The sequence below is a fragment of the Physeter macrocephalus genome, chromosome 18, assembly GCF_002837175.3.
Source record: "Physeter macrocephalus isolate SW-GA chromosome 18, ASM283717v5, whole genome shotgun sequence".
Lineage (NCBI taxonomy): Eukaryota > Metazoa > Chordata > Mammalia > Artiodactyla > Physeteridae > Physeter > Physeter macrocephalus.
Window position 1 is genome coordinate 87,508,417 of NC_041231.1, and position 15,358 is coordinate 87,523,774.

A 15,358-nucleotide genomic window follows, 5' to 3' on the forward strand; every position below is an offset into this window, starting at 1 on the left:
AAGGACTTTGTGAAAATGTTGCGGTGAGGTAAATTGTGAAACTGTGGTGAGTAAACTGTAGGGGCTTAAAATCTAGAAAATGGTCAGTTGAAGAGTGAAGATTATTAACACATTTATTTAACAAAGGTAACTTGACAACCACACGGCCGGTAGAGGGGATACACTGGTGAACAAAATAGTGATGATAATGAAGAGTAACTTCTGCCTGGTACCCATCAGCTGCAAGGAACATCCGTTAACATCAGTAACTGATCAGGTGTGGAAATATCCCTTCCCTGGAGATGGACTCTACAGTGTGATCAAAATACTGCTAAAGTTCATCTAGCTGCATTCCTCCCAAATTCTTGTTCCACAGGCAGTCTTTAGGTATTAAGTTAGGCTTTCTAGAGACCTTAAATGTAGGAGGACTGCTTCTGGCTCCACGATTACCTATCATATTGGCCGGGGCGGGGGGTGGGGGTGGGGGGTGGACAGGGGGTGGGGCGGTGGTGGTACTCATGCCTTTTAGTAGTTAAGATTTTGGCCTTTAGTCCCTTTGCAGTCCTGTGTGATGCAGTCACTGTGAATTCATTCTCTGGACCAACTCACCCGGCAGAGCCAATCCAGCAAAGCGCTGGACCTATGGCTCTGACTGTTGACCCACTGGAGGAACCCAGTGGGGTGTGGCCTCCATAGACACCTACAGTGATCCTTACCCTGAGGCGCCCTGGGAAGGGACACTCAGGGCTGCACATGGTCCCTTCCCCACAGGGGCAATCGGGCTGGAAAACAGGCTAGGGGGTAGAGGGTGGGTGGAGGTGGGGGACAGGGACCAAACATCCCCCGGCAGCACAAACTGATGAATTATGTAAATCGCTTAACTTGGCCCTACCTCAGTTTCCACACTCGCGCAATGAGGCTATATCACAGGGTTGCTGTGAGGATTAAAGGAGTACATTTATTTAAAGCTTTGACACAACCCCCAGTACACTTACGTCATCCGTAAATGTTTTATAGTCAAATCCCAGCTGTCATTTACTAGCTGAGTGACCTTTGGGAAGTGAATTCACTTTTCTGCACCCTGGTTTCTTTCTCCATATACAGGAGAAAATAAGGCGGTATCAAACTCAACTGTCCATATGGAATAAATAATTGTATTAATATTAGTGAAGTGCTTCACACAGTGTGTGTCTTCGGTATTTTATGGTTGTGATTTGTTGCTGTTAGGGATGAGGCCCTCAGCTTCAGGCCGGGCAGGGAGAAGCAAGGACGTTACTTCAGCCTGAGGCTCCCCATTCTCATCAGCTGAGCCCAGGGCCACTGGGGTCTCCGGAGAAAGGTCAGGCTCTAGGTCAGGAACACGGGAACCCCCCGCTCCTGTCAACGCTGGGCAAATGGTCAAGGCAGTGGGCTCCAAGGTCAAAATCCTGAAAACAGGCCACAGAGGCCCAGAGAAGGAGGTGTGCGGGAAGGTGTAGACATGAGATCCATCTGCGGCGTTGTAGAAGGAGACCTCACCAGTTTCATAGTCCAGGAAAATGCCCACTTTTCGAGGAGGGCTGGCAATTGTCAGTTTGGTCCGGGGCTCAGTGAGAGCCCGATAGTCATTCCCATCAGACAGCCCCATAGTCCAGAAGCCATTCTCAGGTGTCATTTTAATCCAACATTTTCTCTCCACGTTCTCCCTGCACACCCCGACGTGCCACTCTTTCCTGTCCCCAACCTCTACCTCCCAATAATGTCTCCCTGACGTGAAGCTCTTGCAGCCAAGCACACAGTAATGCCAATCAAACCTCTCGGGGTTGTCTGGCAGATTCTGTCGTTCGTCTGCTCGCTGCAAGCTCCTCTGGTCATCAGAAACAAGCAGGATGGGGTTTGCTGTGTTCGGATCCAATATCACATCCGCTGCAGAAAGTTTGGGGATGGGGTCATGGGTCAGCCATTGTTCCTAGATCTCAGAGCCTCAGCCCTCAAGGCCTGGGTCTGGTTGAGGAAGCCCAAGTCCAGAGGTGGGCGTCCCCAGCCTGCCCTGAATGTGACCCCCTTAGCAATACCAAAAGAAAGCCCCCAGGGGTCTTAAGTTCAGTGGGAAAGAGGAGGGTGATGAGGGTCAGGGTCTTCTTAACTGACACCTGGAGCTGGCTCTTTCCTTCTACCTTTTTCCTGTTTCCCTCCCCGAAATGACTCTGCCCACCTGTGCTTCATAGGCACGTAGGTTTAAATTTCAATCCTTGAGCTACCACTCATGAACTGAATGTCTTTTCCTTTTCTCTTTTCCCATAGACCCAAGCTATATAATATCTTTAAGCCTCAACTTTCTTAACTGAAAAATGGGGATAAAAATACTAATCTCTAGGGTAGGAAGACAACACATGTTGCGTATTTGGCTCAGGGCTGGGCATGGAGGAAGTGGCCTGATCTTATAAAAGCTGCCAGGCCTTTTCTGTGCTAAGGGCCATGTTGGGGGCTTTATGTGCTCCCAGACCCACTCTCCATCTTTCTCCACCCTCTTCTGGGCCCCGGGAATCTGTCCTCTATGGACAGTGTCACTGGGTTCTCTTGCCTCTGGTCACCTGTTGGATTTGGCCAACAGGAGGTACCAGCTGAAGACTGGAAGGAGAAAGAAGAGAGGCACAGCATTTATTTTTCCCCCTTTCTTCCCTGCCAGCTTCAGATGGTGATGCTCTAACAAAAGGATGACTTTTCTCAGGCAGCCCTCTCCTTAAGCTATAGCTTCCTCTGGGCTGCACCCTCTCCCTGTCTCTTCAGGTCCAGGAATGGTGACAGCTCCCCACTGTTGTGAGTCCTGGGGGACGGAATGTTCCTTTGTCGGCTTCCCTTTACTCTCTTTTTTGCCTTTGTAAATAGTTTCTTCTTTAAACCCTCTTCAACCACCCATTTTGAATATACCATCTCTTTTTTGCTGTTTTTTTGACCAAATACACATTCATTAGCTCATTTAGTCTTTACCTCAACTCTCACATAAATAGGAATTACAATCATCATCTACAATTGCGGAGACTGAAGCTCAAAACATCAAGTAACCTGAGGACACACAGCGGCAGGAGGTGGCATACGGAGCTTGGGAAAGGACAAGATCTTTGAGCATTGCTTTCTCTCCTTGGTCATGTTGCATCCTCGCTCTCCCTGTAGTATTAGTTCACTCTGCCTGTCCTTCCCCTCAGCTCCACCTTTGATGCCTCTTCCTTCCCATAAAGGTCTATAGAAGCCCAGGAGAGCAATTCTCCCTGGTTCTCTGGGCTCTCAGTGGGAGGGCATGGGAGATGGGCACAACCTTGAGATCGAGACCTCAAGTCATCTGCCTGGAACTCTCCCAGTCATGGGGACTTGTCCCAGAATCTCAAGACTTGGAGAAGAAAAAGGGAATATGGTCCCTTGGGTTGCTGTCCTAGAGGACATAGTGATTCACTCACCAGCTTGGAAGAGGGCCTTCCTCCACGCTGAAAGAAAGGAGACACAATAAGGAAAGGTCATGAATTCTGATCTTTCCCTTACCCAGTCTCCTCAATAAGCCTTTTCTGTGTCCCTTCAGTCTCTTCCAGTATCCAGCTTCCTTCATCTACAGCTCTGACAGATTAGGCATAAAAGGTCTCAAAAATGGTGGACTTCCTCATCATGCTGGGGCTGCAGGTGACATGGCCAGGCTATAGAAGGCTGTGGGCTGGTGTGCCAGCAGGATGGGGAGTGGCTGAAAGTGCCCAGATGCTGTATCTGAAGGGCCTCTCTGAGGCTGCAGAAAAGCAGGGGTGGTATTCCCCACAGAAAATGAGCCTCTTGGTTAGATCTGAGTATTCCTACTGGGAACGCCAATGGGTCACACAGCAGGGAAAATGTTTGAATGCTTATATACATGTGCCAGGAAACCCAGAGGACATCCAGGTCACTCACCAAGATAGGCCTGAGACTTCTCCCCACCTACAAGGGAAGAAAGGCAGAGATGTCAACTGAACTCTGTCATTTCGGAGTCATTTCCTTTCTCCTCCTTTTGCAGCCATCTCCTTCTTTTTGACCACCTACCCTTCCTACTTCCTCCCTCTACCTGTTCAACCCTCTCCTCCCCTCTCTTCCTTATGGGGGCGGGGGGAGGGGGAATGAAGGCCCCTTTCGCCATTAAAAAACAAAACAAAACACTCATGATTCTCTCCTTCTTTCTCCCCAACAACCACTTCCCCCCAGTCAGCCTCCCGTATTTCTTTTCCTGGGAAAAAGGATCCGGAACATTCCTTCAGCCCAGGGCAGAGTTAGGGGCTGAGGAAACCGGCTGGAAAATACTCAGGCAGAGACAGTCTTGGATGAGAATTCAGAGAAAATGTCAGAGCCACTCACGAGCCAGGTACTGGATCTTTCTCCACTCTGCAATGCAAGAAAGGTGATGAGTCATTAAGAGGCCCAGCAGGGGATAGGAAGATGAGCTTGGGTCCCCGGGGGCATCAGAACTTACTCAGTTCATACTCGAGTGTCTCTGGAAAAGAAGCAGAAAAAAAAAAAAAAAAGTACTGTTATGGGGATGGAGGGAGGAGGACCTCTAGAAAAATAAACCTTAAAAATGACCTAGTGCCGGGTTGGGCGCACAGGATGCGGACGGGGAGAGGTAGTCCGGCTCCCTCCTGTAGGCAGAGGCCTTAGATTCCCTCTCGGGGTCAGATACCTTTTATTCTTCGTTCCTGCTCTTTTTCTGCCCGTGCTGTTTCTTTTTCCTCTTCTGCTCTCTCTTTCTCCATGAATAGAGCCTCCTTTTCTCTCCTCTGTAACCACAGGAAGTAACCAGCCCCTGCGAGAAGCAGCAGACAGACAGGCAGCGTCCCCGCGAAGACAGCGATCCAGCGCTGGGCCCTCCTGAAGAAGGGATCTGCAATGGATCCAGTCTTAGCCTCTCACCCTCAGGACAGGGGTCGTGGAGTTTGTCTCCTGCCGTCAAATGATCTTTCTCTTCCTAAGTTCTCAGAGAACTTTAGGGAAGACTGCAGTAAACCCTGGTAAGGGTTTATAGCTATAGCAATAGCAAATACCATTACTTGTCTTGAAAGGTCTGCCTCTCACATGTAAATGTGATACTTGAGCATTGCAATCAAGTTTTTTCTAATTAAAATTTACAATAGGTTATATTCACTTGGTTCAAGTATCAAATAAAAAAACATAAAACATCACCCAAGTCTCCTATTCACTTTCTCTGCCCGCCTCCTTTAATTAGACTCATTAAATCAGCCTAGTATGGTGACTAAGAATGTGCTCTTGGGAGCTGGGGAGCCTGGGTTCAGATTCTGATTCCTCCACCTGACTAGCAGTGTGACCTTGGACTAATTACTTAACCATTCTATTCCAGGTGTCCTAATCTGTAAAACGGGGGTGATAATAAAATTAATAATAATAATAATAGAATAATAAAACCTAACTCATAAGGTTAAAGCATTAAATTAATGTTTATAAAGCATTATAAACACATAGTGAGTACTATGCAAGAGTATATTAAATTGAAAAATGTAAATGTATTCTTATTTTTTCTTGTTTACTCCAAAGATAACATTCTGTATAAACTGCTCTGTGTCTTGCTTGTTCTGTTCACATTGTATCTTGCAAATCTTTCCATATTAGTACAGACAGAATGCCTGTGTTTCCTTTCAGAGCTGGGCAATATTCCACTGCATAAAAATTCCCCATTAATGGATATTTGCATAGTCGCTAACTTTTTGCTCTTATAATTAATGCTATAAGAAATAACTTTTTACATGGGTAGTTTTCTACACATGCAAGCATATCTGTCAGATAAATTCCTAGAAGTGGGATTTTGGATCAATAAGTAGGTAGTTTGGATATATATATTGCTATATTGCCCCCAATAGCAATTGTGCCAATTCATACCAAAAATATATCAAATTATGTATACCAAAAAATGTCTAAGAGTGACTGTCTCCCCACAATCCTACCATCAGAATGTTTTATCAACCAGCACTGTTTTGTTTTGTTTTATCTTGTTGCCAGTCTCACAAGAGGAAAATGTTTTAGTACACACGTTTCTCTATTGAGTGAGGTTGGACACTCTTTCATATGTCATTCCTTTTCTGTGAACGAATAATTCATATCCTTTGCTTTTTTTCTACTGGTTTGTTTCATATTTTAAGGAGATTAGTGCTTTCTCTAAATTATGAGCTGTACATATTCCCCCGTCCCCATTTTGTCATTTGTCTTTGCTTAAGGATTTGACTTTACCATTTCTCCCCCCAGTTCCCATCGCCTGTCACAGTTTCTGGCACATAGGAAATGCTCAGTAAATACTTGTGACATTAACAGGGAAAAAGAAACATCCCCGGAGCAAGAAGATGCCTCTGGAACCCTGCTCAGTGCCTCGTTTTCACTGCAAAGCCAGCACAGAGAATCACACGTCCTCCTTCTTTCTTTTCTTTCTTTCCTTTTTAAAATTCATTTTTATTTCATTTTATTTATTTTTATACTTTTCTCTTTTTAATATGGCTATGCTACATTTCAATTGGTTAATGTTTAAATGGTCACTTTTTTTCCAATTTTCTATAGATTAAATTTTACATAAGCCTCTTTTAAGGTGCATTTAATGGGATTTTAAAACTTGAAGTATAATTGACTTATAATATTGTATTCGTTCCAGGTGTTCACATCTTTCTTCTTCCAATAGCCACAGCTCAATATTCCTGAGGCTAAGCAGGGTACTGACCTGCAATGGAAATCTGGGCTGTCTTTTCCCGGTTGAGGAGGGGACTTCTGATGATACAGGACACCCCTTCTCCAGAGCTGCTTTTCACAATTAGAGATGATGTGACTGCATACAGCCCTGCTCCATCTGTAGCTGGAGGTGCTGCCACAGCCGGCATGTTCTGGCCCTTGGCATCTCTCCACTGTATTTGGGGCTGGGGATACCAGCCGGTGGATGTGCACCCCAGGTGGATCCCTCCGTCCTCATGGCCCTTCATTTCAATGTGAAGATCCGAACCCAGAGCTGTGGAAGGGACAAATGAGCCTCAATTCTTGGGAGCCTCCAGTATCAGTGAGGGTCTCAGCAGGAACTGGATGGCACACCCACGTTAGATAATTAAAGTAGGGTGCCATTAAGAAGCTGTTTACAAAAGGGTGGTCATTAGTGAGAAAACTATATGGGGTAGAGCAATACCCCAGGGCCAGGAACAATAGAGCTGTTACCACCCACCCCTAAACCCAAAGGGAGGTGGAGAGGAAGCCGTTTTGAAGACCTAAAAGGAGAGAGTCATGTAGAGAGGACTTTCTTAAGAGGAGCTGTGATCTTTGGGAAGAGCAGGCAGCCAGCTAGAGGTGGCCCTGCAGGGAGAAAGCCAGGGGCATAAGTACCCGGACTTCTCTCCTCCTTCCCTCCTCTATCTTCAACTATGGCTCCCCATTGACCAAACTCAGCCAGAAGCCACAGTGCAAGAGAATGCTCTGAGAAAGAGAAATGCAACCTTTGACATTGGATATGGGCCTGGTCTCGGTGTTCTCCTGGGGAACACAAGCCATTTCATGGAACGTCAGCGTCAAAGGGCCCTTTGTCACTATGACGGGTCAAGACGAAAACAAGACCAACAGCAATCATGTTTGAACATAGAGAAAAACATGAACACTGTCCAAAACACAACGAAGACCAAACATCCTCCTGTCCTGGCTGTGACGATGTTCCTTTACCAGTCCCAGCTTTAGCTTCACCCTAGTCTTCCTCCTGGGTGAGATTTATGAAGATACCTACCCACAGAATTACACGCCCCCTCCTCCCTGACAGCATCCAATCCAGAGCAAAGCCTACTTCCATAAACGCTGCCCCAAATCCCCTAACAGAAGCCCAAAGTCTGTACCAAGTCTCCTCTAACAGCCTCTTCCTGAGACCCCCGGTTCCCACATGGCATCGACTCCCCCTCCTGCAACAAGGATTAAAGTCAACTGGTACAACTGCAGTGGTGTTCCTGGGAACTCGGGTTGGAGAACAGTGGCTGTACAGATGCTGTCCCTACAGGTCAGCCTCCCAGGGCTCACAGCAGGGTCAACCAGGAGCTCTGCGAGGTGCATTTGGAGCATGAACTCTGTGTCTGCCCCCAGGCCCCACAGAGGAATGAGCTCAGGACAAAACCCGGAGGCTCACCTGCAACTTTCAGCTCCACCAAGGCTTTTTCGTAGAAGTTGCCATCTTGGAAATAACACAGGTAGTTTCCACTGTCAGAGGCTCTGACGCTGTGAATTCGGAGAGCAGCCTTCCCTGCAGTGATGCCATCTCTTAAAAACTCAGTTCTCCCTCGATACTCTGCTGTCTGTCGGTCTTCTACTTCCTTGCCATGTGCATACATGAAAACTACCTGCCTGAGGCTGGATCTCACCCACTTCAGTTCCATGTTCTCTGCACTCATCTTCGGGGACAGGTGACAGGGCAGCTCAGCGTCTTCACCCACCATGGCCAGGATGGGTCCAGGGGGTCCAATCACAGCAAACTGAGCTGGTCAGCAAAAGGGGGAAACTCCATGAGAGGGAGTTGGGGCCATGATGGTAAGGGGGTGTCTCAGGCAGAAAAACCTAGAGAGGAACAGGATCCTGACAGAAGGACATTTGTCTTAATGGCATGTGTACTTTCAGTTTGTGATGGGACTTCCAGGAATGAACGGTCAAAGGTTCTGACTGGGTGCTAACAGGTAATTGCCTGCTTCCAATACCTAAAAGCAGCATCGTTCCCTACCTGAGCAAGAGGCGAGCAGCTGGGCCAAGATGATGCAGACAAGAAGGTTGTGCAGAGGGAGGTCCAGGGACCACGCCATTTTCATCTGTGCTGCAAACAGAGAGAGGCCAGAAGGAGTCAGGCAGAAATACGGCCTGGAAGAAGAGGGATAATTCTGCGTGGAATTCTGAGGTTTCCACGCGGAATTCTCCACCTCAGCAGGGCCAACTCAGGGCGAAACCCAGGATCACTAGTGTGATGACCCAAGATCTTCCTCTGCCAAAATGTCTGCTTGGGAGTCTCTTCACCTTTGAGTTCCAATATGGAAAATCTCCCATAAAAGTATGTATGTTAAGTGTACAGACAGTAACCCTAACCCATCATGAAATCCTTGGCTCTACTGTCTGAACATGTTCAGAATCTTTACCCTTGCCCACACTTCCCCAGCTATGCCAGGTCCAAGCCTCCACCATCACACTCTGATTAATATGGGACCCTCCTCTCTGGGTCCCCTGATTCTGCTTGTATCCCCTACAGTCTCAACACAACATCCAGAACATTCCTTGAGTCACTTCCTGTCACTCCTCTGCTCAGCACTTTCCAGTGGCTCCCAATTCACTCAGAGTAGATGCTGAAGTCCTTCCAGGGGCCGGCATGGTCCTCCAGGACCTGCACTCCTCATTTCGTCTCCCCTACTCTCCCTGTCTCTGCTCCAGCCACACTGCCCTTCCTGCTGCCCCTTGAACAGGACATGACAGAGGACCTCGACCTCAACTCTTCCCTCTACCTGGAACCCTCTTCCCTGCGTATTCACAAGCTCACTCTCTTGCCTCCTTCAAGTCTTTCCTTTAAAGTCAGTTCCTCTATGGGACCTTCTCTGACCACAGAATTATGGCAAACTGCTCCCATTCCCCTGAACCCGCTCTCTTTTCCCCATTGAATTTTCACCAGTGAACATATCATACATTTATTGTCTGTCTCCACCTGCTAGAATGTAAGCTTCACAAAGCAATGATATTGGTCTGTTTTGTTTCCTGATGTGTAAGAAGCCTGTAGCATGGTGGTGGTTCACATGGAAACCTCAGTAAATATTTGTTGAATGAGTGAATGGATGAGGGGTTACATATTAAACCATCAATACTCACTAGCATTTTAGTTCACTTTAGATGATCAGATTAGTTGGTGGTCATCCAACTGATGGATGGAGAGGAGGGGAGGTGAAGAATTTATGAGAATAAGTGTTTTTCTCCATAATGACAGTGCTCTTTTGGTCTGGCTTAGAGAACAGAGCTTGACCTCTTGTGGTCCCACTGGGCCTTGCCTATATTAATGTGTTTGTTCCTATTTTTCAATAAAGTGGTTTCAAGGAGCAAGCCTGTCCTGGACATGCAAGTGTTGCCACTTGATGTGCCTTAGTGCACGCTTTTCACAATTGTTCTGGGAATTCCCTGGCGGTTCAGTGGTTAGTACTCTGCGCTTTCACTGCTGGGTTAGATCCGTGGTTGGGGAGCTAATCCCATGCGTGGCCCCCCAAAAATTGTTCTTTGGGGGAGAAACATCTGTTCTTTGGGGGAGAAACATTTCTGGAAAGGAAATGATTCCTTTCTTTTCTTCCCTTTCCTCATGTGTTCACCAATGCTCCTTGGCAGATGGCCTGCCTCTGGGCTCACCAGCAATGGATAATTTTCCTATCTTGGTCTTTGCACTGCTAGAGAAGTGCCTTTTAGGGGCAGAGATGTATGTGCTAGCACTTGCACAGAAGGGGCAAATATGTCAACCGAGAAGCACACAGCAGCCCAACACAGCTCACGCCTCTATGCAGTGCTGGTGTTCTTCCAGCTCAGAGGCAGGGCCCCTGCAACTCCCCAGTCCCAAACCAGTGTTTCCAAATGTATCTTGGCTCCGAAAAGCACCTTTACCTCCTTTTAGGCATGGTCTGTGGCATCACTGTGAACTTTTGTGTTAAGGGAAGTGTGTGGCCCTTGCCGACTAGCCAGGCTTGATTCTAGCTGGAGTTCTAACTCGGCTTCCATCCCAGCCACCCCAGAGCTGGTTGCGTCCCTAAATAGTAGAGACCCTGAGAGTCGGCCTAGGTGAATTACTCCAAGACAGGACTGAGAACTCCAGAAGTAGCCCCCTCCCTTCTCCCATCATGTATTCTTTCCTTCCCTGAAAATGTCAGATGGAATGGTGTGCCGACAAACGACTCAGGGTGTGCGCGTCTGCGGAACAACACTGCTGTCTCCTCTAGGCCCCAATCCATGGCCATCACCAAGTTCAAATCACTCTTCCATCAGACTCTGGTCAAGATCCTGGCAGATTCCCTGGGTCACCCAGAGGCTGAACCTACCACTTCTTTTTTTTTTTTTTTTTTTTTTTTTTTTTTTAATTTTGGCCAAGCTGCACAGTTTACAGGATCTCAGTTCCCCTACCAGGGACTGAATCTGGGCCACTGCAGTGAAAGTGCCAAAACCTAACCACTGGACCACCAGGGAACTCCTATGAACCTATCACTTCTTAATCCCAAGGCAAGTGAATGGGAGAGCTAGGAATAAGACCAGGTCTCACCCGTGTGTTTTCCTTCATTCAACAAATGTTTATTGAGCACTCACTGTGTGCCAGGCCCACTACAGGTTCAGTGTTGGAAATAAAAAGGGTGTGGAAAGTAAGTAATGGCACTATGATTCACAAGCCTTGTGATCTCAGTCATGTGACAAAACCTATTTGAACTTCAGTTACTCATGAAACATTGTGAAATAGGAACTTTAGAATGTACGTAATTGGCTCAGCAATTTCACTTCCAGATATCTGGTCCAGCAAAGCACTTGCATGGGTGCAGAAAGAATTATGTGTAAGGATGACACTGAAGCATTATTTTTAAAAGTTAAAAAAAAAAAAAAAGATAAACAACCTAACCAGCCACTCTAACCACTAACAGGAGACTGGTTAGTTAAATAAAGGCTCATCTGTATGAGGGAATTCAATATGGCAGTTAAGAGTGATTTACAGTCACTAACTCAGATAATCAAGATATATTAAACAAAAAGCACACTGCAGAAAAATCCTAATGACTCTATTAAAAAACAAAAACAAAGCTATAAATTTGTATATACATTTTTATGGGCTCACCTTAAAAGAGTTCTGAAGGGCTACATGCTAAAATGAAAATCAGAGATTGAGTGAGAGACACTTTTCCTTTACCCCCTATACTTTGAAAATTGTTTGGATGTTTTCAATTTAAAAGTTTTCACGTTTTACTTAACAATTAAAAATTGTTACAAATAATTATTGACTGCAACATATTAGCTGTTCAGAAAATACCGACTCCTGAAAATCAACTATATGTCAATAAATAAATAAATACAAATAAAATACAAACTCTTCACACCAATTCCCCCAAAACAAACCAGAATGAGGCCGGCATTCATAGTACCTGTTGCCGTGATACCTGCACCGGGAACTGCCTTTGAGAACAAGGCCCGCAGAGGCCGGTGGGTGGGTTGAAGAGGAGCCAGGAGCAGAAATCTGTGCTGCTGGGAATTCTCTGGAGCCTGCCTGAAACCTGGACAACCCTCAGACAAAAGATTGCCTTTCGCCATATCCTCTGCTCTTCAAAACTACTCTCTAAGCTGCTAGAGAGAGGACAGTATTATTATTATTATTATTTTTATTATTATTATTATATAGGTAACAATTTCAGTGCTGTCCTCAGAGTGAGGAATATATTTTCACTAATTTTTTTAGGATATTTATTGGTTTTTGTTCCTGATTATAGACAACTTCAAAATGGAGAAAAATATGAAGGAATAAAATTTAAATAATCTGGGATGGTAATCATATACTTTGCTTCATGGGAATATAACTATTTCTGGAAGTATTTTGGCCATAGATATATACTAAATGCCTGAAAATTGTCAAAATTATAATTTGACCCAGAAATTCCACTTGTAGAAATTACTCCTAAAGAAAAAAAAATCAGGTATTAACACAAACATTCATGTTTAAAGTGGTTCATCATAAGTAAGATCTACAATAGCAAAATGTAGATACAATTTAAATCTCCAAATTCGATCCAGTTTTGTTACAATTAGAAATAAAAACTCTTTATTAAAAATATGATTCCTAATGACTATATGAAAATCCCTCTTATGATTGGACAGTGTGTTTGTATCCATTCTCCAACTCTTGTATGTGTAGGTTGGTTCAGATTTTTGTAATTACAAATAATTCTGTAATGCACAGCTTTACATATAAATCTTTAAGGCACATCTCTTTTTAGAATCTCTTAGAACAGATTCCCAGAGATGACTAAGAGAGATAAGATCCTTTGCTCCTTTCTGACCACAGTAAGCTCCTAAGAACATGCAGTTGGCAAGTTTTTTCATTCACGTTGTCTCCTTCCCATACATTTTCCAGTTCAGGTCTTTAGCCTTTGCATTGTCCTGCTGCCTCCACCCCCTCATCCTCTGACTTTAGCACACACAAGCACCAATCCCTTTCTCTGGATAAGCGCCTCCCTGGAGGCCCACTCAGCTCTTCAGCCTCTCTCCCTCTAGGGCTCGTGGCCCTGGCTTTTACCCATTTTCCCACACTTACCTCTTGGCTATCCCATCTGAAAATCACAGCCCTCAGAATAAAGGTAATCAATAGAGGCTCTGTTACCTGGAAGAAAGGAAAAAGAAATCTGCCTGCTCACTATGAGAAGCAGTAACAGGGTCAATTCTGTGGAAGAGTTAGTTTTTGGATTGGTTCAGAGGGGTGTTTCTCATCAGTTGCTGGGCAGAAACCTGTGAGGAAGTTTAAAATGAAAACTGAAACTGTATTGGATTGTACACGGTGAAGAAAAATTCCAGCCTAATTCTCACACTGTGTCACTCTGTGTTTTCCTAATTGAACCACTTATGTATATGTATGTGTATAATCAGTCTTTCATTATATATACCTGTTTTCCTTCTTCTATATGATAATAGATTTATTTTATATCATAAAAGATTTACTGAGTAGAGAAATAAAAGATTTTAACATGTGAAGAGAGGAAGATGTGCGTTAATTAAAATGTTTCTGTGGCTATTTGCTAACATCTGTTTGCACGTACACAGGCACATGGAGGAGGATTTATCTTTTACAACAGAGCCAAATGAGAGTATGAACAGAAAACCAGACCCACTCCACCTTTTTTAGCACCTCTGAAATTCAGGTCTCGGATCCATTACCAAATAACATAATTTTCAGATTTCCCAAAGCAGTGTTGCCGGTGACCGATTGGCATGTTTTACATTTTTCAGAAAAATTCTTATTTGGGGTGTTGCTCAGAAGCCTCATTCACCCTCTGAGCCTTATTTGTGCTTCATTTGTATTTTCATGTGTATTTCTTTCTACTCTGCCAGCAGGATTCTGTATTTTCCGAGGTTAGATTCTGGATAGTCTGTGGATACTGTTTCTATAAGGGGTCTCTGGGACAAAGTGGTCTTACCTGTGGCCTAGAGCCTCCCAAGACAATTTATTTGCCTCTTGAGACAATGATTAAAGCTCAAAGGACTTTGATATGACTTGGCTGATGGAATTTAATTATATATTGGGCTGGCCAAAAAGTTTGTTCAGGTTTTTCTGTGAGATAGTATGGAAAAACCTGAACGAACTTTTTGGCCAACTCTGTGTGTGTGTGTGTGTGTGTGTGTGTGTGTGTGTGTGTGTGTGTGTATTTTCCTTTTTTTTTTCCCCCCGACCAGGGATTGAACCCGAGCCCAGCAGTGAAAGCATGGAGTCCCAACCACTGGACCACCAGGGAATTCCCGGAATTTAATTATATTACAACAGTTTGAATTTAGGCTCTGTGGTAGAGATGGCTGGTTGCTTGTGCAAGCTCTATTTCCTGCTTTTTTTTTTTTAAATGCACAAAGAGCTAGCATTCTTTCTGTGGTAAGGTAGATGTCTTGGATGGCCCATTCAAGGAAGTTCATGGAGTCCAGCTTAATGAAGCCTATGTACCTCGCATCCTGATGGAACACTGGCAGCCCACATTGAGGCAGTATTTCTGGATCAGAATGTGAGGGTTTGAGCAGACACGGCAAGACAACCCTGGCCAAATTTTCTCAGATGGCTCCAGTAGAGCTGGTGGTGACCCATCTTGCTTTCTCATTTCCAATGAGGCAAAAGTTCCCTGCTTCTTAGTACTCAAACCCAATTTTGGGGAGTAGTGCAATGTGCCCATCCTTATAGATAAGAGACGCCAAGGGACTAAGTTTGAGCCACTGATTTGCAGGAGGAAGTTGTTGGGTTATATTTCTCAAGACAGGTCCATGATCTTCTACCTCTTTCTTCCTCTTGCCTAGAACATGGTCTTTGGAGCTGCAGTGCAGTGACCAACTTGTGACCATGAGGCAACCTTGAGAATGGAAACTACATGCTGAGAGGGCAGAGAATAAAGACAGTAGGAGGCTGGGGCATGGATGCATCTCTGAGCTGCTGCACCAGCTCTGGACAGCTGCCCTCTGAATTCACTTTACGTGAAAGGAAAATAAATCTTGTTTTATTTGAGCCAGAAGTACTTCTGGTCTCTATCATCAGCAGCAAAATACAGTTCATCCCTCCCCAGTCCCCACTTATCAACACTTTATCTTGAAACTTTTCAAACGGATAGCAAAGTTGAAAGAATTTTTCAGTGAACGTCTAATACACCTA

At 45.1% G+C, this 15,358-nt stretch overlaps 1 protein-coding gene and 1 pseudogene across 12 annotated transcripts; both read right to left on the reverse strand.

Moving 5' to 3' along the window:
• Positions 1-62: 62 nt before the first annotated feature.
• On the reverse strand, positions 63-13,375 carry LOC102995273 (butyrophilin subfamily 3 member A1). Of its 12 annotated transcripts, none has more exons than XM_007128580.4 (11): positions 13,274-13,375; positions 12,111-12,306; positions 8,699-8,788; positions 8,114-8,461; positions 6,686-6,967; positions 4,649-4,849; positions 4,442-4,462; positions 4,327-4,353; positions 3,889-3,915; positions 3,414-3,440; positions 63-1,884 (listed from the first exon to the last, which is right to left on the reverse strand). In XM_007128580.4, exons 2-11 carry the CDS (start codon positions 12,274-12,276, stop codon positions 1,181-1,183), a joined length of 1,893 nt encoding a protein of 630 aa, XP_007128642.1. In that variant the 5' UTR covers positions 12,277-12,306; positions 13,274-13,375; the 3' UTR covers positions 63-1,180. The 12 variants fall into 12 exon arrangements, with proteins under 12 accessions (XP_007128642.1, XP_007128641.1, XP_054936069.1 ...); XM_007128579.4 differs by having other exon boundaries at positions 12,111-12,309; XM_055080094.1 differs by lacking the exon at positions 13,274-13,375 and adding an exon at positions 11,807-11,833 and having other exon boundaries at positions 12,111-12,191.
• An 18-nt stretch (positions 13,376-13,393) lies between these two features.
• On the reverse strand, positions 13,394-14,803 carry LOC112064294 (40S ribosomal protein S29-like; annotated as a pseudogene).
• Positions 14,804-15,358: the final 555 nt, after the last annotated feature.

Coding starts and splice junctions, on each gene's coding strand:
- LOC102995273 (XM_007128580.4), bottom strand. CDS start 12,276: ATGGCGAAAGGCAATCTTTTGTCTGAGGGTTGTCCAGGTTTCAGGCAG. Junction 4,850..6,685: donor AGCCCAGATTTCCATTGCAG/GTCAGTACCCTG, acceptor GATCCATTGCAG/ATCCCTTCTTCAGGAGGGCC. Junction 4,354..4,441: donor GACACTCGAGTATGAACTGA/GTAAGTTCTGAT, acceptor CTTGCATTGCAG/AGTGGAGAAAGATCCAGTAC.